The sequence below is a fragment of the Rhineura floridana genome, chromosome 3 (genome assembly GCF_030035675.1).
Source record: "Rhineura floridana isolate rRhiFlo1 chromosome 3, rRhiFlo1.hap2, whole genome shotgun sequence".
Lineage (NCBI taxonomy): Eukaryota > Metazoa > Chordata > Lepidosauria > Squamata > Rhineuridae > Rhineura > Rhineura floridana.
In genome coordinates, this window is record NC_084482.1 from 42,508,961 (window position 1) to 42,534,810 (window position 25,850).

Sequence of the window (25,850 nt, forward strand, 5' to 3'; positions counted from 1 at the left end):
GGTTCTATTTCTAGCCGAGTAAAATTGGCAAAAAAGGAATGAGCAATAACCAACCAGCCCCACTTGTACCCTCACAAAGTCTAGCAGAATAAAGCAAACGAGCTTTCTCCAGTAAAATATGTACAGTTAGTTTACTCATGACCTTTTCACGCATACAGAGATACAGGCAAAGCTGAGGAAATCAGAAAGAAGAAATGTAGGTTACTTTATTCTTTACTTTTCATCTTCTGGCAGTTAGCCTCATGCTTGCATGCTCATGTGGTAATGAGGAATTCAGAAAGGCAGCACAGCAAGAAGAAGGGGGATGTGGAGGGCTAAACATCAATCAAATGGGAAGCTACATCACAGCAAATTATAATTTCCCATCTCAGCTGTACTAAATAAAGCATGTATAACCCTGCCCCTTAGTTGCAGCATGCGAGGTTGCCTCTTCCCAATAAATAGTCTGGGGGTGCTTCTGGATCCAACTTCATCACTGGAGTCCCAGGTGGTTCAGTGGCCAGAAGCATGTTTTATCAACTTCAGCTGATACAATAGCTGCAGCCATTCCCAGACTAGGATAGCTTGACTACAGTAGTCCAGGCATTGGTCACTTCAGGACTGGATTACTGCAGTGCACTTTATGTGAGGCTTCCCTTTGCACTTGGTATAGAAACTGCAGTTAGTGCAGCATGCTGACAGGAGTGAAATTGTGTCATAACATTTCACCTGTGTTCAAATGTCTGCCGTGGCTGCCTGTTTGTTACCAGGCCAGATTCAATGTATTACTATTAGTATATTCATTAATAGGCAAAAAAACCTTGCAGTTTAAGAACGTACCTATAGCCAACAGATATTTCTATCAAACGTTGAAAAGCAGGGAAATTAGGCAGCTATAGTTAATGCACCAAGGGAGCAGGATACCTGTCTTCTCTGAGATAATTGTATTGCCCTACAAATTTGTCAAAATGAAAACAGTTTGGGTTGGTGTTTCACAATCCAATCCCCTTCCTGTGTAGCTTGGAAGAATTTGGTAACATGAGAGCTTACTGTTAAACCACTCTGGCCACTGGAGCTCATTCAGGGGAATAGGAGACTCCTTTCAGCACCCTTCACAGACTCCACTTCCCAGGATTCTTTGGGGGAAGCCATGACTATCTAAACTGAAATAATGTCTGGCATGGGTGTGGCCCCCCGATTAGCCTAGCCAAGCCAAGCAGCTGTGAGTCTGGCTTTTAGAACACTGACAGTTGGTGTTTACTGAGCGTGCCCAGCCTTATCATTGAGTTTAGTGTTAAATTTATTAAATTAATTAAAAATCAGCCATGCATTTTTTTAACATTTAAACTGCAGAAGATGAAGGTCAGAGTATGGGGCAAGGTCAGTAATAGGTTTACATTTATTCTGTGAACATGGCTGATTTTTAATTAATTTCAACAAATTATGAGAACTCTGACAGGAAAAAGCCCAACAGGGATCTGGTGTTTTTTCTCTCTTTTTACATTTTGAACTCTCGATTCTCTCTGACTGTTTTGTGTATTGCCATGGAAATTAAAGGATTGTTAAGCAAGCATTTCTCGGTTCAGGAGTATAAGTTTTGTAAGGTTTTGTTTTGAAATGAGCTTATGGGAAGCAGAGAGTGGTGTGGGGGGTATTTTCAATTTACCATTGCAGATGTGAAAAATCCATATTTGCTATAGTATACAGCCACGCTTGTGGCTGTATAATAAAGGTCTCAACAGCTTGTGGCCAGTTTATTTGAAGGATTGCCTTACCCTGTACTTGACTGCTTTGGACTCATACTTGCCATATAATGTTAGCTTTTTTTAGTAAGGCACCCTCATGCTCTGGAATTCTCTGCCTTCGTTGTACTGTTTCTAACATCTGCTAAAAACGTTTTTGTTTTGGCAAGCCTACACAGACATGTAATGTTATCATGTATACTTGTAAAATTCTGTTGATTTTATCTATATTTTGATAATTGTATTATGTCTACTTGGGTTGTATTCATAGTGCTGTCAGAGTCCCCTCAGTACAAGGATTACTGCTAATGCAATGGGACTCTCCCCCCTCTTCCCCCATGTGCCCCCTAAAACAGTTGTAGGGGTTCCCCCAGCCCTCTGGAGGGCACAGATCACAGAGAGGCGGATAAGTCCCATTATGCTAGTGGTAATCCTTGCGCTGATGGGATGTGTCAGTAGAATACTACTACTTGTTTTTAAAGTTTGCTGATTTTATCAGTATTTTTATACACATTTTATACTGTTTTATGTATTTTTTGTTTTAAAAATAGTGGTTTAAACATTATGTTAAACAAATGTTAGATCTACTGAGGGTTACTTCCTAAATTATGTTTCCCTACTCATATCAGGTAAAGGCTAGGAAATAACTACAGGTACATATCTTTGAAATGGCAGAATGATTGGAAAGCAGGGTGAACCCCATGCCCGATGAAGCCTCAGGATCCTTTGCCATGTGTACATCTTTGCGTCATGATAAAAACCAGCATCTGTTGTCATTTTCTAGATACACCTCTGCAACTAATTCCTCTTCGGGGTTTGAGTATGAAACAGTAGCACTGGAAATGGCCTTTTGGGTTTCTTAGATTTGCTCTTTTGTTTTCTTATGTAGCTCTTTTAACACTAGGATCCTATTGATTAGAATATTATTTTGTATTATCCAAAAGCTCCTATCTGCTAACTAACCAGCAAAAATTATTTTCCTTCTTGGTCAGCTATGTAATTTTATATGAGGATCAAAGAACACATCAGTGCCCTGGCTTTAGGTTAGCTTCTGTATTTTAACTATAATTTCATATAAGCAAGAACTGTTGGAATCAACATCAAAAAAGTTTGGGGTTGGACCACAGTTTAATAGACCTATGAGTAGACTAACAAATACTATTATTTCAACAGGTCTGTTCTAAGCATGACTAGTTTTGGATATAACTCACAGGATCCAGATTTACTCAAATGTATCTATTATGTGAGCATCGCTGTCAGAGCCATTAATTTTGCTTACTGCTCCAGTTGCTGAATACAGAACAATAAGAATATGAAATAGCACCATTCCTTAATTCTTTAATGATTAGCAACTGCAGCAACAGGACAAGATAAAATACCATCATTCTTTAATCTGGCCATGGGTGGATATGATCTTAGCTAAGCTGTGATAATGCTTTTGTTTTGTTGTCTGCAAGTAAATATCTTATATATTTAGGCAAAAATGAAGCTGGTGCTGGACCTGAAATCAATAAAATTCGGACACCTGAGAAAAAACCTTTGGAAGCCAAACAGGTGTGTGTTCTTTATTTGTCTTTATTCTCTTACCAGTCATTCTCCATAATGCATGAATTGACAGAAATAAGGTCATCCCTCATGAATCAAGACATAGAAGAAATGATGAGGCTCTAGAGATAACAAATAATGAAAATGTAATGGGTTGTATGTAGATTTCACTTTCCATGGCCCTAAGACTCCTTTCATCCACGGAAGGCTTTTGTTCCAGCAGAGGGATTCTGCTGGTGCAGGGTAGATGATTCTGAGTGATTCCTCCCTCCCCCTGCAGCCCACAGTGACACCTTCCACACTATTTTGGAGGGTCACCTTACTGTCCAGAAACGAATAGAAGGTGGTGCTGAGTTGCAGTCAGAAGGGAGAATTAGCAAAAGTCACCTCCCTATTTGTCAGTTGGAGCAAAGTCTGGGTCCAACCCAGTAGACATACAAAGATAATCAAAGATCACAGCGTACTGCAATAGCATAGAATGCAAATAGTGACACCCCCACCCCCACACATGCACACACACTCCAAAAAACGTAATTGATGAAATGCAAGTTGCATTGCACAACTACTTTAGTCAAGGGCTCAAATTCTACAGCTGTCTGAAAGTAAGTCTACAGGAGTTGAACGCATGACCTGGGAAGTACACGGGCTGACTGGTAACTGGTCACTTGATCTGTTTTGGGAAGTCTCCATTAAGAACAAACTTCTAAGTAGAATTTCAGCAATCTATATAATATAATAGTTCATTGGTTGAGACATGCTAGAAAAAGCAGAATGTGGCAGGACTCCTATTTTGTGACTCCCTGCTTTACAGAATGAGTGCTGACTGTAAAGACTTGGTAGGCTGCCTTTTAGAACTTGCTAACATTAAAAAAAAAATATCGAGAATTTTGACTATTGCTGTTCTTGAACCTTTCTGTGCTATCGTTTTTTATCTATGATTCTAGTTCCCTGTTAGATGGTGATTTTTTTGTTTCTTTTAAATTAAATCATTATGTCTGCAAGTTTTGCTTTTGCCCAACTGTGATAGGTATGCACAGAATGGTAACATCTCCTTACTGATTTTAGTTGTAATTGATGAATGCTGCTGCAGGGAGTGGTGGGAAAAGGTGATTTTTACCAGTTCTCTTCCCCCCCTCCCCCGAAAATTTTATCTGAAGGTTTGAGAGATTGTTCAGAATAGTGTGGGGGGAGCTTCTGGGGACTGCAGGGGGGAGAGAGAATCAGCAAAAATTGCTTGCCATCCCCAGGAATATCCAATTTGCTGAACAGGAGGAGCCTCTTCTGAATCCAACTCACTTTCCACAAAGGATTTGTGAAACAGCTGGTCTAGATCCAGCTCAGTATATTTGAATATTTTAATTAACCTTTCACTATGTATAGCAAGTAAATACCCACACTTACAATAATTAAAATAAGTGTCAACGTTTTTTCTTAAGAAAAATATTGTCAGATGGAAATGATGGGAAAATTCACTCTTAAGAATAGAGGTTGAGTGGATGACCCCAAAGCAAACTGTTTAAGCCTTGCAAATAAAGAATGGCCTTTTGATTATACATTTGATTATATATTTGGTGCTTTTGTCTAGAAGTGCAAATAAAAAGCTTGGAACCTGACAGTTGTTTGTCTTTAACTAAATTAGGATCTTAAAGAAGCAGCTGGTCATTCCTGTCATAATAGTAGTTGCTGGAATGGATTTCAGTGATGAGAAGGTCTGGATATTAAGTTTAAAAATAGAAATATAAGGGCACAACTGTCTCTGGTCTTTGTAGTTTATAACTACCACAGTAGCTATAATTTGTTTATAGAAGAATGTTCACATTCACAAAATTAATATAAAAGATTAAAAGTCAAGTAGAATAAACAGTGAAATATGTTTTCAGTTATACAATAAAGAGGATAATATACAAGTTTATATATATATATATCTGGGTGGTTTACAATAATTAAAAACATTAAAAACAAATATACAAATTTAAAAACACATATTTTAAAAACAATTTAAAACACAATTTAAAACAATTTAGAACACATGCTAAAATGCCTGGGAGAAAAGGAAATTCTTGTGGCGCACCTCGTCAGGGAGATCATTCCATAATTAATAAGTTTTACAGTGCCTTTTCTTCACTTATGACTTTGTTCTTCCCACCTTCTTTAGAGTTCACATCTTTGATTAAGTGTTAATGTAATTAAAGTGTTAAAGTAATTTGCTTGGTACACTCATATAGCTTATGGGAATTTTTTTGGCTTTGTTTTCTTAAATGATTTTTAACTCAAGGTAATTTGTGTAATTTCCTCTAGGTTGACTTAGAAGCAAATTCCCAAAACAGAAGTCCGGAGTTGCGTTCCAGCACTGCTTATCCCAATTCTAAATTTCCCCGCAAAGATAATCTTAACCCCAGGCAGCTGAATCTTCACCTCACCCCTCCCCATGCTCAATATGCTGTTCCTAATCGCCACTTCCAGAACTTGTCTCATATTCCAAGGCAGCCATACCCTGTACAACAACAGCAAAACCCCTTAAGTCAACAGCAAAATCATTTGTCTGATCAGCAAAGTCAAATGGATCCACAACAAAACCAGATAGTCCAGCAGCATAATCATTTAAATCAGCAGCCACCACAGCCACCTTCACAGCTTTCCCCAGCCTATCAGTCCGGCCCCAACCACTCCTTCTTTAAAAACCCAGTTCCACACAGACCTCATTCCCCTGGTGTAGATGCTGTGCTTTCAGAGCAGCATCCTCCCTCTCTATTACAAGAAGTCACTAACCCTCTGAGACCCATTGCACAGCACAACCCCATGATGCCACTCCACTTGAACCACTTCCTTGAAGAAAATCCTCCAGGAATGCCTGTTGGAGAGCAATTAGGTAGGTATCATTGCTCCATTTCACAGATAGGAGTGTGAGGCAAACTCTGCTTATATAAGGTGTTTTTTGTAAGACTGGACTTCAGTATTGTTCAGTGTTATCTCCCTTTCCGTCAAGAGGAAAAACTATTAGCTTGCGGGAGTCCAGCAGTGTGTACTTCTGAAATTCCTGATGCCATTTCCCTGTTATGCTAGGTACATTGATGCAAAGCCATGAAGAGCAGATAGCACTGGCGAGTGAGCCTTTTAAGCAGCCCGTGCTCAGGCTCTGGAACTCCTTCCTGAGGGAGGATTATCTTACCCCTCTCTATAGCAGGGTCAGAACCTTCCTTTCTAAGAAGGCTTTTGGGCCATAAATGATTGCTCTCATTTCGAAGGGCTTAAATTGCGGCGGTTACATTATGTTTGATGGGTTTGAAAAATCGTAGCTGTCTTAGTTTTTTATGTGTACTTTGTTATAGCTATTGTTGCTATGCTATTGTTTTTTAAAATTGCTGAGTCATTGTTTGAAGTTAGTTGGTTAGCTGCCTTAAGCTCACTGAGGAAAGGTGGGGTATAAATGGTTTAAATCATGAGTGAGGAACCTCTGGCCCTTCTCCAGCCACCCCCACTGGCCCTGTTTGCATCCTCCTTGACTGTTTTTGCCTGGCTGGAATGTGCCCTTGAACTCTGATAATGCCTCTTGAATGCCTGGATGGAGAGGGGTCAGTGAGTGGGTGCAGAAAGTAGCCTACTGTACAAAGGTAAAGTTTACATTTGTTGTTTCACCCACTTTTGCCTCTGCCCCCACCTACCCCTGGCATGTGGCCCTCAGAAAGTTGCCCAGAAGGTAATGTGGCCCTCAGGCTGAGAGGGGTTCCACAGCCCTGGTTTAAATCAGTATAAAGTTGCCTGAGTCACTGCTGTCGGGTAAATGGTAGCTGTGTCCTCTTAGCATTATTCATAGAAGTGTAGGACTAGGAAATACAGTAGGGCCCTGCTTACCGACGCTTCGCTTACCAGCGTTCCGCTAATGCAGCAGCTTTCATTCCAGGTTTTAAAGCCGCTTTTGCGGCATTCTTGTGTGACGCGCCCCATTATACTCAATGGGGTTCCGCGTTACGACGATTTCCGCTTTACAGCGGGGGTCCAGAACGGAACCTGCTGTATAAGCAGGGCCTACCTGTAACGTATAGGTCTTTTTGTCCGCTGCTTTCAGTAATCCTCCATTTGCAAGTATTTCTTGTAAAGCAGACCATTCCCACATTATGTGCTAGTTTGGACGTCATGATCCTATCTTCCAGCACCATGATTTAGGTATCTAGGAATGAGTGACAGATCTGTGCTATAGCTTTGGGGCTGTGATCTTGATTAAATTAAACCACAATTCCTTGTTACATTCAAAACAGGGCACTGCGATTTAGTGTCAATTTACTAACCATGATCTTCAACCAGGACCAAACCATGGTTTAAGGTTCTGGTTAGTAAATCAACATTAATTAAACCACAGTTCCCCATTTCAGATATAGCATAGGTTAAAGATTTACTGCTTAGAGATTTTTAAAATATTGAGAGGTTTGTAAATGCTTTAAATAAATAAATAAGCTACAATCAAAGTGTGTAAGCTGACACACATCAGGAGAAGGGCTGGGGAGAGGATGCAGATCCACTGCTCATTCCAACCAGGCCCTATGAGAGGTTACAGTAAAATATAAAAGATGCTGAGACCACTTCTGTGCAGTATCTTTGAAATTACTATTGTGTATCAAGTGTGTAGGACTTCATTTATGTAAACAGGCCTATGGCTGCTGAGATGTCTTTTAGTGTCAAAGGTACAACAAAAAATAAATGTAGTAAGAAAGGTGCTTTAATGTTGTTTATACACTTACTGTATGATATTGTGAAATGCAGTTTTCTGACTTAAACATCTGAAGTACAGAAGCTGGGTAATTCCCCCCCCCAATGTTTTACAGATCGTCTTCATGGAAATTTAGCTTTGGAAACCTTAAGGCAACAGCAAGCAAGACTACAACAGTGGAATGAGCATAGCGCCTATCTCAGTCAGGGCAATATTCCTTATTCTCACCATCACCACCTTCACTTATCCCACCTTTCTCAGCAGCCAATTGGATTGCATCAGCAGCCAGTTAGGGCAAACTGGAAACTTGCCAACAATGTAGAAGATGAAACTGAGGCAACTTATTCAAGGTAATTGTGGAATGAATTCTCAAGGTATAGCGCTTGGGTAGAAACAGGTCATATGCCACTTATTGTAATGTTTGTTTGTTTGATTGATTGATTGCATTTGTATACCACCCCATAGCCAAAGCTCTCTGGGCGGTTTACAACAATTAAAAACATTAAAAACAAATATACAAATTTAAAAACACATTTTTAAAAAGCAATTTAAAAATACATGCTAAAATGCCTGGGAGAAGAGGAAAGTCTTGACCTGGTGCCGAAAAGATAACAGTGTTGGCGCCAGGCACACCTCGTCAGAGAGATCATTCTATAATTTGGGGGCTACCACTGCGAAGGCCCTCTCCTTTGTTGCCAGCCTCCCAGCATCCCTCGGAGTAGGCACCCGGAGGAGGGCCTTGGATGTTGAGCATAGTGTATGGGTGGGTTCATGCTGGGAGAGGCGTTCCATCAGGTATTGTGGTCCTATGCCGTGTAAGGCTTTATAGGTTAAAACCAGCACCTTGAATCAAGCTTGGAAACATACAGGCAGCCAATGCAAGCGGGCCAGAATCGGTTTTATATGTTCGAACCGTCTGGTCCCTGTTACCAATCTGGCCACTGCATTTTGCACAAGCTGCAGTTTCCAAACCGTCTTTAGAGGCAGCCCCACATAGAGCGCATTGCAGTAATCTAACTTGGAGGTTACCAGAGCATGGACAACTGAAGCCAGGTTATCCCTGTCCAGATAGGGGTGTAGCTGGGCCACCAACCAAAGTTGGTAGAAGGCACTCCGTGCCACCGAGGCTACCTGAGCCTCAAGTGACAGAGATGTTTCTAGGAGAACCCCCAAGCTATGAACCTGCTCCTTCAGGGGGAGGGCAACCCCATCTAGGACAGGTTGGACATCCACCATCCGGTCAGAAGAACCACCCACTTGTTATAGAGGTAAAAGGGTTCAAAAAACCATCTGGCCCTTCCCTTGGTACAAAGGGCACCATCAAAACTGTTACCAGAATCCAGAAGTCCCAATTCTGAGAGTCCTGGCAGGCTCATTTCAGGTTCCCAGCTTGAATGGATGGACATCCAAAATGGGCAACAAAAAGGCTGAGAAAGTGTAGGTCTTTCCAGAGTGCTCTAGATTTCATCACCTACACATAATGGCCATGAGAATTTGGGGAGGGGAGAGGATTAATTAAGAGGAGAGTTATAGCTCTCTGAATGCACAGCATCAGCCTACCATTCTTTATACCAGCACCCCAAATAGTCAATTTAAGAATAATAGTAATTATCTTATGATGGTTGGTACTACAATAGTTAACAATTTAAAGTCTGCTGGCAGTGAAAGCAGTACATTGCTGAGATATATCAAAGTTGCTACTGTTTGCACATTATAAATAGTATATAAAACTAAGATAAATGTGCGTGTAATGAAAGAAAGCATCAACTTGATTTGTCCTGTGAAGGCAGCATTATTGAAATTTGCTGTATTTTAATTCATAGCCTTTCTATCCCAGGAGCTAGACCAGGTAACATCAAACAGATAGGTTGACAATTCCTAGAGGGTTTATCAACGGAACACAAAAGAAGGAAAAAGAAAGAGAAAGTGAATACTTGTTTGTATATGTATAAAGATAGCCAATCTCTTTCTATTCACACTTAGCCATATTCTATATCTAGATTACCATTCTAGATTTTTGCACTGTTCTTTCCCATAAAACAGTTGAACTATGTCCTCACCCCATTTTTTTAAAACCATTATGGATCTAATTTTGGTTTCTTTAAAGTCCTCAGGAATTTTCACACAGTGAGTAATTTGGATGTTTCATGCTTCATGTGAAAATCACATATTACCTCAGATAAATGGCTAAATTAGAAACCTGATATGTTTTTAAATGGGCAGAATTGTGGGAGCACTTTCAAACAAGTAACCTTTCAGGTGAAAGTGGAGGTTGGGCAGCTGCATAGAATGATTATATAATCTCAGTATGGAATGTTTGCATTGGCCTAAATACATTGCTGTTTTTCAATTGGACAAGGAAATTCCTTGCAAGTTCTTGTCTTGATTTCTAATGATTTGTGCAATGCTTTACAACTGCAGTCCAGAGGTACAAATGTGTCCTGGAATGGTCTGTCTGTCTCTGTCTGTCTGTCTCTCTCTCTTTCTTTAGTTTTTCTTTCAGCAGCACCAACTGCTAGATGGTATTGGTATAGTTTAAAAGGCAGGACAAAGACTCCTTTGTTCTGAATTTCTGAACATAAAGCTTTAAAAAATAAATCTGGTATTGTGTGCCCCCGAACATTTCAAGATAACTACATTTAAATGTGTGTTTTATGTTTCTTGTAACATTACCATTTTTTTCTTGAATGGGATAACATTTTATACCCCTTTTGTTTCTCATCTGAGCAATAATTATCTTTTTAATATAGGTTCCAGGATTTGCTCCGAGAACTATCACACCGTGATCAAAATGAAAACAGGGACTTAGTTGAAATGCCACCACCTCAGTCAAGACTTTTGCAATACAGACAAGTGCAACCCAGAAGCCCACCAGCACTCTCCTCTCCTTCATGCAATTCAAACCACAGTGGCCACTTCCCAAACTTCTCCGAGAACAGAGACATTGAAATATCCAGCAACCCAGCATTTCAGCAGCATCTGCCTCAAATGTACAATCCCCCTTTCTCAATGCCATCTGAACACATAACTCCACCTTCTTTGAAATATCTGCAACCTGATGGATCATGGACTTATGCTAATCTACACCAGAATCATCTAATGGGGCAAGGTTTTCATTATGGTATACCTCCGTTGCCTCACAGATCACAACAAAACCCTTTTATCCAAATACAGACCCATCAGCACACAGTTGGTCAGGAACCATTTCACACCCTTACTTCGCGAGCAGTATCTGCTTCTTCATCTTCACTGCACAGCCTAGAAGAGGTATGTGGGTTGCAGTGTTTGAATACTTGTTTGCTGTTCAGATGTCTGTTTAGAGTAAACAGTTATGTAGTGACAATATATTTTATAGTAGCAAATGCAAGCTGAAAAAAAGGAGGGTCACCATAATTCAGGCACGGTCTTGTATAATTTTGTGGGTTTCACTGTTGATGCATTTACACCAGCTACTATCACTTTAATCCTATTTTGAACAGTGACTATCATCATCATTATTATTATTTATGTTTTCATCCTGCCCTTGAACTTGAAAGTTCCCAGGACTACTGGCTGGTGGTTCTCATTTTCAGGAGGTGAAAAACCACCCTTGTATATATAATTCTCTTTCTTTTCACAATGCTGATTTTGGTCATGCTTCTGGATGAATGAAACCTGTAGTAATCAGCAAAGTTAATATTACACTTAGTTTTATATGATTTATACATGATTTCAGAGCGATTTCAAAATAATATCTACATAATTAAGTAAAAAAACAAATAATGAAAAAAACAACATCAAGACATCCTACATGAGTCAATATCTTATTAACAAGAGAATTGGCTCCCAAGTGGACCCATAAAAATGCATCCCTTTGATGCTCTTATGTATTGAGTTCAAACATCAAAGGTAAGTTGAGAGGTGTTTTTGGTAGCTACTGCACATAATGAAAACTGTACCAGGATGTTCCCCAAGCCCAACATGTGGTTGGACATGTGGTCCTGGCAGCAGTATAAAATGTTTTTGTTTGGGTAGTTCATGATTAAAAGATAAAGAGATGTTAGATTTAAAGATGCACTTCTGCATGTGTTAGGGCTGTTTTATACTTCATGCTAGGGCACTGTACAGAAAAGTGAAACTAAACTTCAGTATATTCTTCTGGTCATGCAGGGCTTGCAGAAGCGTGAGAACTGGCAGACCTTGCCTATAGCACTAAGCTGCTAGTGTCTGCATAAGCATTTGCACGAATACCTTTATTATTATTATTTATTTATTTGATTTATATCCTGCCCTCCCTCCCAGTAGGAGTCCATCTAGTATCCTTTGGATCCCTCCCTCCCCCAGTGTAGTTATTTATTATGCTCAAATTACAGAGGATCCATTTTCCCAACATATTTAGTTAATGGGGTTTTTTTGGTAGACTACAGAGGAAGGCACAATCCCTGTATTGAAGGGTTCTCCATTGCTCCTGTTGGGTTTGGAGAGTGACAGCTTGCGTTGTTGGGTTTGGACCTAACACTCCCTTGCCTGGATCTTTCCAACCTTCTCTCTGTGTCTTGTGTGCTAGACTGAGAAAGGCATCCTGGTTTCCAGCTCTGCATTATTTTATTTACATAGGCTGACTGTCCATATCTACCCATATGCTTTCCCAGGCAGGCATTAGCTGTCTGCCTGCCTGCCTGTTCCCCTGCAAGGTGCTTGATTTGGTCACTCCCTCCTGTAAATCAGAGTCTGCTGTCCCACCCCAAGAGTCCCAGCTGCTTTAGAGTCTATGTCGGCTGGCTGAGGGAACATTCTAATCAAGTCAACCAGTGTTAACTACTTTAAAAGTTGTCTTATGCCTAGTGCAAGGTCAGAATCCAAAAGAACCCTTGCTCTAAAATGAGCACATTCTTTATCAGAAGAATGAGCAGAAGAGAGTTGGGTGGTGGAGGAATCCATCTCAAATGCCCATCAGAAATCCAGGAGTACTGGATCCTCTCTTTGGGCTGTAAGCCCTACTGGAGCAGGAGCAGTACTTCTGCTGCAGAAAAATGATGTGTAGGCCATCACGGACTTGAAAGCAGTGAACAAATTCCTGAAAATTTCCTCCTAGAATTAAGGGAGTGGTAGATGTTCTTTTTGCAGGGGGGACGTGGCAGAAGAGTCCCTGCTTCCTTAGTAACTGTTCTGAGAACGCTACAAGGAAGAGCATGACTGGCTAACTCAGGGAGTGATCAGAGGTCTGGGGGATTTCTTTTGGGCCCGCCTACCTTTCCCATGATAATTCAAGCACTGTTGTTTTATTTTAAATGAGATGATGTTGATCCAAACGTACGCAAGCAGCGTGTGTTCTTGGAAGAAGTCTTCAATGAATGCAAATGAATGCATCCTTCTGTGAGGGGAACTCTCCTGTGAATGGAAGCACCTTTTGTTCTTTCTGTGAATGAAGCATACATTTGGATCCACCTCATAGTTTCTGTTCGCTTGGATAAGAGCAAAATACAATGTTGACTAATCCAAGTTAAGCCAATGATGAGCAGTTTCAACTAGATTCCTCAATATCTTTATTGCAGATATATTCAGAAAAATTAAGGAACTAGTTCTATTCATTGATATTGCTCCCAGTCACTGGAGGATTATGGGAACCTTCAGTACTCTGTACTTTTCTCAGTGTCTCTGCTTGACTTGAGGTTGATGATATGAATTGTGGCAAGACATGCCTGTGAGCATTTTAGCATATGCGTTTTTCCTGGACTTGGGATACACTGTAGCATGCAATGCAGTGCCATTACGATGGTCTGAAGGTGCATGAGACCACCGCCTTGCTGAAGCTAAGCAGGGTCAGGTCTGGGCAGTGCCTGGATGGGAGACCGCCTGGGATCATGTATGCCACCTTGGGTTCCATGGGGAAAGAAAGGCGGGGTATAAATGTAATAAATAAATAAATAAAATAACAAGTGCTGATTAGAACTAAAGAAAATTGTCAGGGCCACAACTTTTAAAGCCCTGAATACTGAGTCATACCTCTTTACATTTTGGATGCTAAGTTATTATTATAATAATAACTTTAAATCTCTGTTTTGCACCTTAGTTGGGGACCCAGCATTAGCATTTAAGGTCATTCTGATCGGGGCAAACTGGGAAAATAACTACTATAAGCCCTAATAATTTCAGACTCTGTCAGAAACGCAGTTGGAGATCAGGAAATTGCTGGTTGACAGACATAGGAACAAACATTCAGCAAATAAATCTTTGTGTTATGTTTGGCATAGGGCTCTTCTAAATAAAAAAAGATACTATAGTTCTGTTTTTGTTTTTAAAGTGTAGGTATTTTTTAATATATTCTTGTTAAAAGATCACTTTTCACAGAGACTGAAGTCAAATTAGAAGGGTTGGCCCAAAATATTTTGCTGCCGGTGATGGAAAAGCACATGGCACCCCCCCCCAGCCCAAGTCAAGGGACAGAATGTACAGGTGGCCAATGTGTGGGCCACATGCAGCCTACCCCCTCACCCTGTGGAGCCCATTGGTTTTCCCCCAGGTGCCCATTGCCATCAGACTTATACCCACCTCTGCTGTTGCTGCCATGATTTTGCTTGTGCCCTGCCTCCCGTTTTTTAAAAAATCTCTGTTACGTTTCTGTGCTCTGCACTGGTACTCCCACCTATTTCTTTTCCCTATTGTTTCCTGCTTCTCCAGAGGATTCTGGAGGGCATTAGTCACCTTTTGAGATGGTGTATCCTACTAGATCATGCAGGCAGAGCCACAACTTGACTTCCTCCTGGAGGAGGACCCACCGTTCACTCTCCAGACCAACTTGGCTTCATGAGCTAGCAGGTCGTGCCTGGTTAGTGCTCCTAAGGGCTTCCTCAGGCAACAATCTTTTTTAAAAATTCTGTCTCTCTTTTGTCTGTTTCACCCCTATCCTTGTTCCGCCTTCCCTCCCCACCCGTAGCCTGCCTTCTCCTAATCACAGATGGACCAGGTAGAGCATCTGCTTTGTGCTCTACCTTGTGTGCTCTGTGGTGGACCAGAGAAGACAACAGCAAGGTCCGTATTGAGCTCAGTACCACAGTGGAGAAAGGCAAACTGAAGTGAGAGCATCAGCTGCAGCTCTTTAGTGACAGCAGAGGAATTTGGTTTGGGAAAGCAAAAGATACCAGGAGCTGAGAAGAGTAAAATAATGTTCCAGTCATGTGGCACCCTGCATGCTGATATGGGAGGGAGAGGAAGGGGGGAAGAAGGTGCGTGTACACACTCATGCATGAGTGTGCAGCACCAGACCCACTGCTCGCCACTGTGTGCCCCCCCTTGGACCATAACATAATGTGTGTAGCTTGACTCACATGCTCAACCCCCTTGGATGCGTTTTGCTCAGCATGTCCATTTCCTCAGGAACTGCCAGGTTGATCCATGGGAAGAGAGATGGTGGGTGAATTTTGGGGTTGGAACAAGTGGGTTTTTTCCTCCATCTGCCTCTAGCAGACTGATTTTATGGAATCAAAAACGGCCCCATATAGAAATGACACAAATCCTGACCTCCCGTCATCTTAAGAGACAGAGGGGGTTCGGTGGAGAGAGCAAGAGATATCAGGATCTGAGAAGAGTAAAAGGGCTCCTTTTGGGAGCAAGAGCGGGATATACATTTATTGTTATCATCAACAACAACTAAATGTTCCACCCATTCAGTGGTCAGTTACAGCTTTGGAAAAGACTCCCTCTAACTTCCTCTTTCCTCTCACACTCTGCTTTGGGACTCATTGCCATGCAGTGCCCCCCCCCAAACAAAATATGTGCCTGACTTCCCTTCTCAGATACTGACCTGATTCAGGGTGGGGCCATACTTGGACAGCAGGGCAAAAGGAATGTGGGGACACGGCATTTGTCACTCCCTTCCTTGTCCTTCAGCACTCATTGGAGAAGGAAGAACTTGGTTTTCCCTCCACTCATCTGGTGGCGTGCATTAGGGATGGGCGAGAAATTTGATTCAGTTTGCATTTCAAGTCAAATCAATCAAATTTTCCAAAACAATATGAAAGCTGCCATACCACCATCCTTCAAAATTCATACTTATTTAAAGTTTGCAATGCAGTTCACCAACCAACGTTTACAAAAATGCATATGTTGGGGAAAGCGGGCATAAAAATGAATATACGAGTGAACATAACATATAAAAATGCATTATATGATGTGAAATTGCAAAAATGTGTGCATTAGGAGAAATTTGCACTAAAATGCTGGAGAATTTACATGAGGATTTTTTTTTAATCACATATTCAAGCAGAAATGTGGAGACCTGAATTTAAGACTGGAAAAATGAGCAACAGAGTGAACCAAAATTGACATATCTTTCCATCCCTGCGCATGCACATGCTTCAATGCCTCACAGTTCCACCTCTGTCATTAAAAAGGAATTGGTGGAGCAGCTCTGCAGGTTCTGTCCACTCTATTCTCTCCTCTAGCAGCGTGCTGAATGGATGGAGAACGCAACTGTGACCTTCCAGTGCCTGACAAAAGAAGGGGAGATCTGGCTTTTTCAGGCAGGGCAGGGGCCGGTGGGGATTGGCAAACAAGCCTGTTAAATGATATTCTTCAAGAAAAAAACAGGGAAAGCTAAGGAGAAGGGGGAGGGGGGAAGAGAGAGAGAGAGAGAAAGAGAAAGGAAGCATCCATATTGTAAAAAACAAATGTGAGTCCCATGTAGTAAGTTGTGATTAAATATGGGACCCAGGCCTGGAAAGATCAAAAACGTTGGTGGCTCCAGTCACATAATGCCGTGGGACAAGGTGAATGACCTAGAAATGGTTACCTCTGTATATAGAATCAGTGAGATCCTTCAAAGGTATCCTGTTTCTTCTGTAAGGTACTCAGTGAGGAACTGTTTTCTTGCCCTTAATTTTCACCTGTGAGTTGGTACTTCACACCATATTGGAATGTAGAGAAATACTCCTTATCTTAGGAATTAGGGGTTTGGAAGGTCTTTTCCTTTCTACTAAAGTTATCTTCTTTCCTTTGGGCATTGTCACTTGTGGAGTAGGGAGGGCTTGGAATTTCAGTGGAGATATTGTTAGATATGAAAATCCTATGTCCCTTCACTTCTTGAGATACTCAAACGTGTGTACATTTTTACAGAACACTTTATTAATGTAACTATTAAATAGACTTTTGGCAAAATGGAAATGGACTGCTTTCAAGTTGATCCTGACTTATGGCGACCCTATGAATAGGGTTTTCATGGTAAGCGGTATTCAGAGGGGGTTTACCATTGCCTCCCTCTGAGGCTAGTCTTCCCCAGCTGGCTAGGGCCTGCTCAGCTTGCCACAGCTGCACAAGCCAGCCCCTTCCTTGTCTGCAACAGCCAGCTGGGGGCAACTGGGCTCTTTGGGACTATGCATCTTGCCCACAGCTGCACAGGTGGCAGGGCACGTAACCCCTGAGCCACTCCCTGTGGGGGTGATCTTTAGCTGGCCCTTGACACCCAGGAGACACGAGAGGGGATTTGAACTCACAGACTCTGGACTCCCAGCCAGGCTCTCCTCCCCACTGTGCTATACCAGCTGGTTTTAGCAAAATAGGTCTGTAGAAATCATTGTTGTAAATGCTTTGATACTGAAATCCTAGCTGCTTGGCACTTATTATGAAACTTTTTAGCTGAAGGCTTTTAGTCACATTCTAACTTATTTTAACAGATTAAGGTGCAGATCTCACATAGTTTGCAGTGGAAAGACTCTTTGAAGAAAAGACGCTAATTTTACATTTGCACATTGCAAGTTGTAAGTGTGATGCCCTTGAACGAAGTTTGGGGAACTACTAGTGTCCCTGCTAGCTTTTCAGATTTTACATAACAGGTCTCAGTTAACTAAATTTCCATGAAAAGGGTTGCAGTATTAAAAAAAAACTTTTATATTGTGTTTTTCCTGTGTTTTTGGTTTAGTATGAGAGTAACCAAGATTCGAACAGGGTTTTTTACAACAGATACTATTGGAGGTCGCTGATTCATAGGGTCGCCATAAGTTGTAATCGACTTGAAGGCACATAATACACACACCTGAGAGTAACTTTAAATGTAAGAGTTTCCATGTCATTGTAGCTTTGCTAGAAATATAACCAACACCCTCTCCACCAGTTTACATAGCTGTTTTAGAAATAAGGCTTTAAAATGTACTTTAGATAGGTGGAACTGAATACAGTATCAGGCTTTCTGCATAGTTTCCAAAGTACCTACAGTAATACTTAAACTGTTAAGGGGCAAACTAAACAAATGCGTTAAATGCATGTATGTGCTTAACTTGTCTTGTTTTTGCGTTAAAAATAACAGCTGCAGAGGGATCCAGATTGGGACTGCCATGCATGGGGAGGGTTTTAAAACCCTTTCCCCCTGTACTTCAGTTTCCATGGTTTGCCCTGGAATCCAGCATAGCACTATGTCCTGCACTGATTCCTGCACCCCTTCCCTCTGGACTTCGCCAGAGCTTAATTTCACTTTTAAAGGATCTTGATTTAGTGTTATGTTCAAATCAAGGACCCTGGTTTAAAACAAGAAATTGGTAGTTTAACAAGGCAGCTGCAAGCCATTTATGAAACTTACCAGAGTTGTTGTTTTTAAACCAGGATCCCTTGTTTGAATGTAATAGTAAGCCGAAATTCCTTAATGCTGAAACCAGACTCTGGCAAAGTCCTCCTCCTGTTTGTGCCGGAGGCAGGAGTGTGCAAATCTGCTATTTCACTTGAGGCTCATCCACATAACAGAAAACTGTAGTTTAGCACTGCATGCAAATATGGCTTGTGTAAGTCAAACCTTTTCTCGACCTCTCTCTATAAAGAACCTTTAACTGGAGTCTTGATAGAATTTATATTTAAACATTTTTTCCATTTTGTATGAATTGAAGAACTTATAAAATGCAACACTTCAATAATCCCAAACACTTTTATACATGCAAACACCCAGATCTTGGGTCGTGACTTAACTGAATAGCTTATCAATAATGTGACAATGTCACAGAATGTTAAAACCCTGTGTGCAGCAGTTTCCTTTTTCAAATTTAATTCTATTCAGCAGGAAGACACTTTAAACAAAACCAGATCATGTGGTTTCTTCCCATGCATTGAAGTTTGAGAGAGATGCATGCTTCTCACTGCCATTAAAGGCTTATTTATACAATTTAAAAATAACTATCAAGACTAACAATAAAACAATGCCCCCTTCAAAAACACAAAACAAAGAAACAGCAATAAGGGATTATAAAAGCCTGGGAAAAGAGGTACATCTGAACCTAGTGCCCAAATGATGTTAATGCTGATGTCAGGCAGGCCTCACTGTGGACAGAAATCCATAGATGGGACCACAATCAAAAAGGCCTTCCTCTTTCTCACCACCTTCCAAAACTTTCTCAGAGGGGAAACCTCCCATCTGGATTACTACAATGTGCTCTATGTGAGGCTGCCTTTGAAGATGGTATGTAGGCTACAGCTTATGTAGAATGTGGCTGCTAGGCTTGTAAATGGGGCAGCTGGATGGGACCATGTGTCACCAGTCCTAACAGCTGTGTATTGGCTGATGATGACCTACCAGACCCAATTCAAGGTGTATAGCATACAAAATCTTGAACTGCTTGGAACCCAAGTACCTAAAAGAATGTCTTTCCCAATATCAACCATCAGCAGGTGAGGCCTTGATGGTGGTGATGCTTCTGGGGGCTGCCCAGCTGGTGTTGACCCATGACAAGGCCTTCTCAGTAGTAGTTTCCCGGTTGTGGAATGCTCTCCCTAGTGAGGTGTGTCTCTCATTATAGACTCTCTAGAGGAATTTAAAAACTGTTTACCCAGGCACTTGATGACTTAAAGATATTGTTCCTGGCAACTCAGAAACCATTGGCTGAGAGAATACGATTGGCCCTTTTAAATGTTTTTAGAACGTTTTTAATGATATTGTTATTGATATGTTTGCTGTCCTGGGTTCCTTTGGGAGGAGGGGCAGGATATAAATTGAATTTTTAAAAAATGATTTCCCCCCCTTAAAATTGGAGAAAGACCTCAGTTCATGAGTGCAGGGTCCAGGCATGTATGAGTCGGGAGAGGAATTACTGTAGATGTTAGGGTCCTGAGCCATATAGGGCTTTGTAGGTTAAACCTACACATTGAATTGGGCTCAAAAACATAAAGACAGCCAGTGAATTTATATGGATTTATACTCTGCCCTCTAGAATTTTTTTTCTCACAAGGAGGCCCACCTAGATATAAAATGATACAGATATTTAACATGGTTTTCCTTCCATTTAATGGACACTGGAGCTGGCCAATGTTGGATTGGGATCATGTTGGTGTCCCATTGGTTAGTATCAATTTTTGAGCAATATATGTAATGAATGAACGACCCGAGAACTTTAGTTGTGTATCAACTGACTAACTCATAAAATGTGTTAATCACTTTTTTCTTAAAAAGCACCCAAGGTGATATACAATCAGTTAAAAATTGACTAACCCATTCAATAGAAAAACAGTAGCAATGAGAAACAGAATGCAACAGATGGCAGGAAAAATAATCTTGACTCACAAAGATTAGCAATATATTAGAAAAAATATTGATTACCTGCAGGTTTGTTGGTCAAACATTATATGTTAATAGTCAGTTGCTTTCAGCCCAAACTTCACAGTTCTCTTTAACCTTATCAAGCCTCTTGGTTCATTTGGCATGATCAACATTTAGGGAACTCATGCAGCCTTACATATCTTTTACAAATATTGAAGGAATTACCCTTTCCCTAAATATTTATTTATTGCATTTATATACCGCCCAAATTAAAAATATTAAAATACAAATACAATCAAGTAACACCTAAAACAATCAATTAAAAAGTTGTACCAGCACAAAATTAGCAGCATAACATCAATAAAAACAACACTAAAACCCAACAAGGAAGGGTAGATAATTCTGAAAACTAAAAAGCAAGATCCTAACATAAACACCAGGCTAGCCTGTCTCCATAGTGTTCCATAACCAGGACTAATGAAAAGACAGTCTTTCTATTAACCTTTTGGCTCAACTAATTTGGTGGAGAACCTGGAGGAAGCCTCCAGTGAAGATAATAAGGGCTGGGCAGGTATATATGAGAGGAAATTATCCTTCAGTTATCCTACCCCCAATTTAAAGGTTAACACCAGCGCCAGTGTGGCGTAGTAGTTAAGGTGTTGGACTACAACCTGGGAGACCGCGGTTTGAATCCCCACACAGCCATGAAGCACAGTGGGTGACCTTGGGCCAGTCACTGCCTCTCAGCCTCATGAAAACCCTATTCATAGGGTTGCCATAAGTCGGAATCGACTTGAAGGCAGTACTTCGTTCACCAGCATTTTGAAGTGGGTCTGGGAAATGGACTGGAAGCCAGTGCAGATAAGAAAGCACTGGTTTAATGTGCTGATATCTACCAGTTTCCATTAATAATTCACAGCTTTGGGCCATCTGAAGTTTTTGGACCATTTTCCAATGGCAGCCACACGTGTAACACACTCTAGGACTTTCATGTCTCTAAGAGTAAACTATGGGACATATTTGAAAAATGGAAGTATTGTCTTTTATCCTAAGATAAATTAACGTAAACAAGCTCATGAAAGGAAAGTTTTCCATCACTTTCTCATCCCTGCTGCACCCAGAAAAGGCCACTCTGGAGTGTAGGAAGCCTTCTTGAACAATGTGGGATGGGGTGCAGTGGGCTGCTGATAAGGGGAAAAGCACCCCAAGTTGGAAAGAGCCAGAAGCATATGGTGAGTAAAATTTACAAGTTGGCATTAAAGCTGGACACTAGACCTAATAATTGTCACCTTTGCTTCCTATTACCTCCTTTGGGATGGATGCTCCTGATACACAACTAATGACCAACAGAGATGAGCGACTTGTGCTGGGCAAGCTATGTGCCACTTGCACTAGATGCAGAGCTGGATCTCACTGGAACTTTCAGTAACAGCCTGAAGCTAGGATTTATACAGTCATGAGAGTGACTGTATACTATATCCAGCATGGATTTTTCACATTCTGCCATGTTAAATTGAAAATACCCCCATGCCATTCTGCTGCTTCCCATAAGCTCATTTCAAAACAAAATCATACAAAACTGTAGTCCTGAACTCAGAAACACTTGCTTAACAACCTTCTAAGTTTTCATGCTGATACACATAACACTCGGAGAGAATCCAGATTTTAAAGTCTGAAACAAGAGTAAAAAAATCCAGACCCCTGTTGGACTTTTTTCTGTCCATGATCTCATCATTTGTTGAAATTAATTAGAAATCAGCCATGTTCGCAGAGTACCTGTAATCCTATTACTGACCTTGCCCCATATTCCGACCTTCATCTTCTGCAGTTTAAAAGTTTAAAAAATGCATGGCTGACTTTTAATTAATTTAAGAAAATTAACATTGGAGTATATGATAGTGCAGGCAGACTCAGTAAGTGCCAACTGTCAGTGTTGTAAAAGCCAGACTAACAGCTGTTTGGCTTGGCTAATCGGGGCCACACCCATGCCAGATATTTATTCCACTTTAAACAGTTATTGCTTCCCCCAAAGAATCCTGGGAAGTGTAGTTTGTGAATGATGCTGAGAGTTGTTAGGGGACTCTTATTCCCCTGACAGAGCTCCAGTGGCCAGAGTGGTTTAACGGTCAGCCCCTCTTTCCAGAATATTCTGGTGACTGTAGCTCTGTGAGGGGAATAGGGTGTCTCCTAATAACTCTCAGCACTTAAACAATGAATCTAGTTGTTGGAAAGAACAAACTTGGCCTGCCCAAGATGCATGTGTTCAGTCTGCTGTGCTTAAATCACTCCACTTAAGGAAGGTTGAGCATGGTCAAATAAAAACATAGAGCATACCTAGAAATTTGCTAGAATATATTTCACTCCAACTGTTTTATCTTGTGCAAACTGAGATACCCTTTGTGTCCACTGGAGACTATTCTGCAGAATAATCAGTGCCATTATTCCACAATTGTTTTTGGTCTTTTTTAGTGTAAATTATGCAAAGTGTTGCTGTACTTCTGTATTCACAGAAACAGAAGCAAAAGAGAATGATTTACTATAGGAAACTTCACTAAAATTGCAAAGTAAATCAAACATATTTAAAGTGAATATTTGAACTGCCTCAACTGTCTTAATATTGTTGCTTCCTCCCTGCTAAAACAAGATCAGCACAGTGCAGCACATGTCTTGTTTCTATTATTTAGGCTGATTGCAGGTGTTGCCACCACTCCTCATATGAAGGCACATGTTACCAAGTTCTTGCAAGCTACACAGGAAGTGGATTGGACTGTGAAAGACCAACTCAAATTGTGTTTGCATTTTGACAGATTTGTAAGGCAGTACAATATTTCAGAGGAGGTCAGGTCTCCTACTCCCCTGGTGCATTCACTATAGCTGCCCAGTTTCCCTGCTTTTTAAAGTTGGATAGAAATATCTGTTGGCTATATGTACGTTCTTAAACCGTAAGGGTTGTTTTGCCTATTAGCGAATTGTTCTATAAGAACATAAGAACATAAGAAGAGCCTGCTGGATCAGGCCAGTGGCCCATCTAGTCCAGCATCCTGTTCTCACAGTGGCCAACCAGGTGCCTGGGGGAAGCCCGCAAGCAGGACCCGAGTGCAAGAACACTCTCCCCTCCTGAGGCTTCCGGCAACTGGTTTTCAGAAGCATGCTGCCTCTGACTAGGGTGGCAGAGCACAGCCATCATGGCTAGTAGCCATTGATAGCCCTGTCCTCCATGAATTTGTCTAATCTTCTTTTAAAGCCGTCCAAGCTGGCGGCCATTACTGCATCTTGTGGGAGCAAATTCCATAGTTTAACTATGCGCTGAGTCAAGAAGTACTTCCTTTTGTCTGTCCTGAATCTTCCAACATTCAGCTTCTTTGAATGTCCACGAGTTCTAGTATTATGAGAGAGGGAGAAGAACTTTTCTCTATCCACTTTCTCAATGCCATGCATAATTTTATACACTTCTATCATGTCTCCTCTGACCCGCCTTTTCTCTAAACTAAAAAGCCCCAAATGCTGCAACCTTTCCTCGTAAGGGAGTCGCTCCATCCCCTTGATCATTCTGGTTGCCCTCTTCTGAACTTTTTCCAACTCTATAATCCCCTTTTTCAACAGAGAAGCATGCTGTTATGATATATTCTTCCCACAGGAAAGCCTACCAAGCTAATGCAGAGTGCACTTTTTGTTCTTTGTAAACCTGAGGAGTAAACTTAAAGGATGCAAAACCATAATGGTTTTTCTTTTTCTTAAAAGCCATAACCGTTGCTTTGATGTTGTGTGTGGAGGAGATAGCAACTGAGGGCACAAAGGGAAATTTTATTCACAATATAGTTAACTAATTTTCAGTGACATTTCATGAACATATGCCACTTGCTTTTCCAAGTAACATGGATTGATGTACTTGATTGTTTAGCATTTTCATCCCCTTTGTGCTTTTGTCAGCATGGAGTAGCATGAAAAATCATTTTTAATAATTTCTCTTTTAAGGGTTAACTGAGGAATGATAGTTTTATTAATTACTGGTTTCATTGACTAAAGTTTGAACCGCATTCTAAGAATGTATGGGGATATTTGTGATCCTGGATTTGAATCCAACTTTACTATTTTATTTCTATGTTCTCTTTGATTTCTTTATCTTCTGTACTTTGCCTCCTGTAGAACAGAGCAATAGCAGGAAAAAGTCTCAATGTGAAAATGAAAAGTGTTTGCAAAACAAAATAATATGTTTTGTTATGTTGCGTGCTATGTGCTACCTAGAAATTATTTTTATGGGATAAATTAAACCAGTATGGATGAGCCATAACTGCCAAGGAAGTAGAAGGAAATTACCATTTGAAAATATTTCCACACAATTGCACTAGGAGGAAAGTTGTAAAAAGCAAGCATGAAAGTAGCAAAGAATAAAGATTTCAAGACAAAGTGAGAAATTAGGAGCCAATAAGTCATTGTCAGGAGGAAAAGAGAAATATTGTGATGTAATAAATTCACTGCCATTTAAAGAAGTGCTTTAGTGGTCTTTCATCATTAATATTTAAAGTTGAGACGTTTGAGTGGTATTTCCTTACATTCTGCCTACTTCTCTACTGGCACAGTACAAAATGTTCAGACCGGCACTCTCCTTAGAAACATCAGGTTAATAAAAATTTACCTGTTCTTTTTAAGGTCATTTCAAAACAGAAGTACTGAGTAAATGTGGGGTATTTGCCACAGATTCCGTGCAAGTGATTTCTTTTCTTGTCTTTACTTTTTTTCTGTGCAGTATGAACCAAGAGGGCCAGGCAGGCCGTTGTACCAAAGAAGAATTTCATCTAGTTCAACCCAGGCTTGTTCTGAAGATTTAAACGCTCCTCAAGATAGCCTTGGACAGAGTAAAGAGCTTCAGGGCCGTAGTAATCCATCTTCTTTCAATTATTCATCCCCCGAATTGTGGGTAAACTCCACCTCATCAGCCCCATATCAGAACATTCCATGCAATGGATCCAATAGAGCAGTCCCACCAAGAGAACTCTTAGGTAAGCGATGCTTTCTCATCATCTTTAAAACCACCCACATGACTTAAGGAGGTTCTGTACCATTTCCAAGTGACAAAATATATTTTCAAAATGAAATTCATTAACCTTCACTGCCTTCAAAGCTTACAGATTTTTTTTTTTGGACCAATTTCATGGACCAATTTCAGTCAAGCTGGGTGATCATTTAGTTTTCTCACAGTCTGTAGTAGTTTCCTGCTACCAAAATTGCCATGCTCACAAAGAAACCAGCATTCAAATAAAACATTGTGAACGTTTGGCACTTGTGCAGAGATATCAATGCATGCAGAAGAATTTTAACTTTATTTTGGACACAGTTTGCTTCCTTCACCAGTTCATGAAATCCATATGGCACATTTTTAGCTGCTGTT

At 40.7% G+C, this 25,850-nt stretch overlaps 1 protein-coding gene across 4 annotated transcripts in view; it reads left to right on the plus strand.

The window, feature by feature from the left end:
* The window catches only part of HELZ (helicase with zinc finger), a 215,500-nt gene that overhangs the window by 180,762 nt on the left and 8,888 nt on the right, over positions 1 to 25,850 (plus strand). For all 4 annotated transcript variants that reach the window (XM_061615575.1, XM_061615573.1, XM_061615576.1 and 1 more), the window contains 5 exons: positions 3,199 to 3,275; positions 5,565 to 6,135; positions 8,087 to 8,321; positions 10,722 to 11,238; positions 25,209 to 25,461. In XM_061615575.1, coding sequence (XP_061471559.1) covers positions 3,199 to 3,275; positions 5,565 to 6,135; positions 8,087 to 8,321; positions 10,722 to 11,238; positions 25,209 to 25,461 — 1,653 coding nt within the window. The remainder of the gene's footprint in view (positions 1 to 3,198; positions 3,276 to 5,564; positions 6,136 to 8,086; positions 8,322 to 10,721; positions 11,239 to 25,208; positions 25,462 to 25,850) is intronic.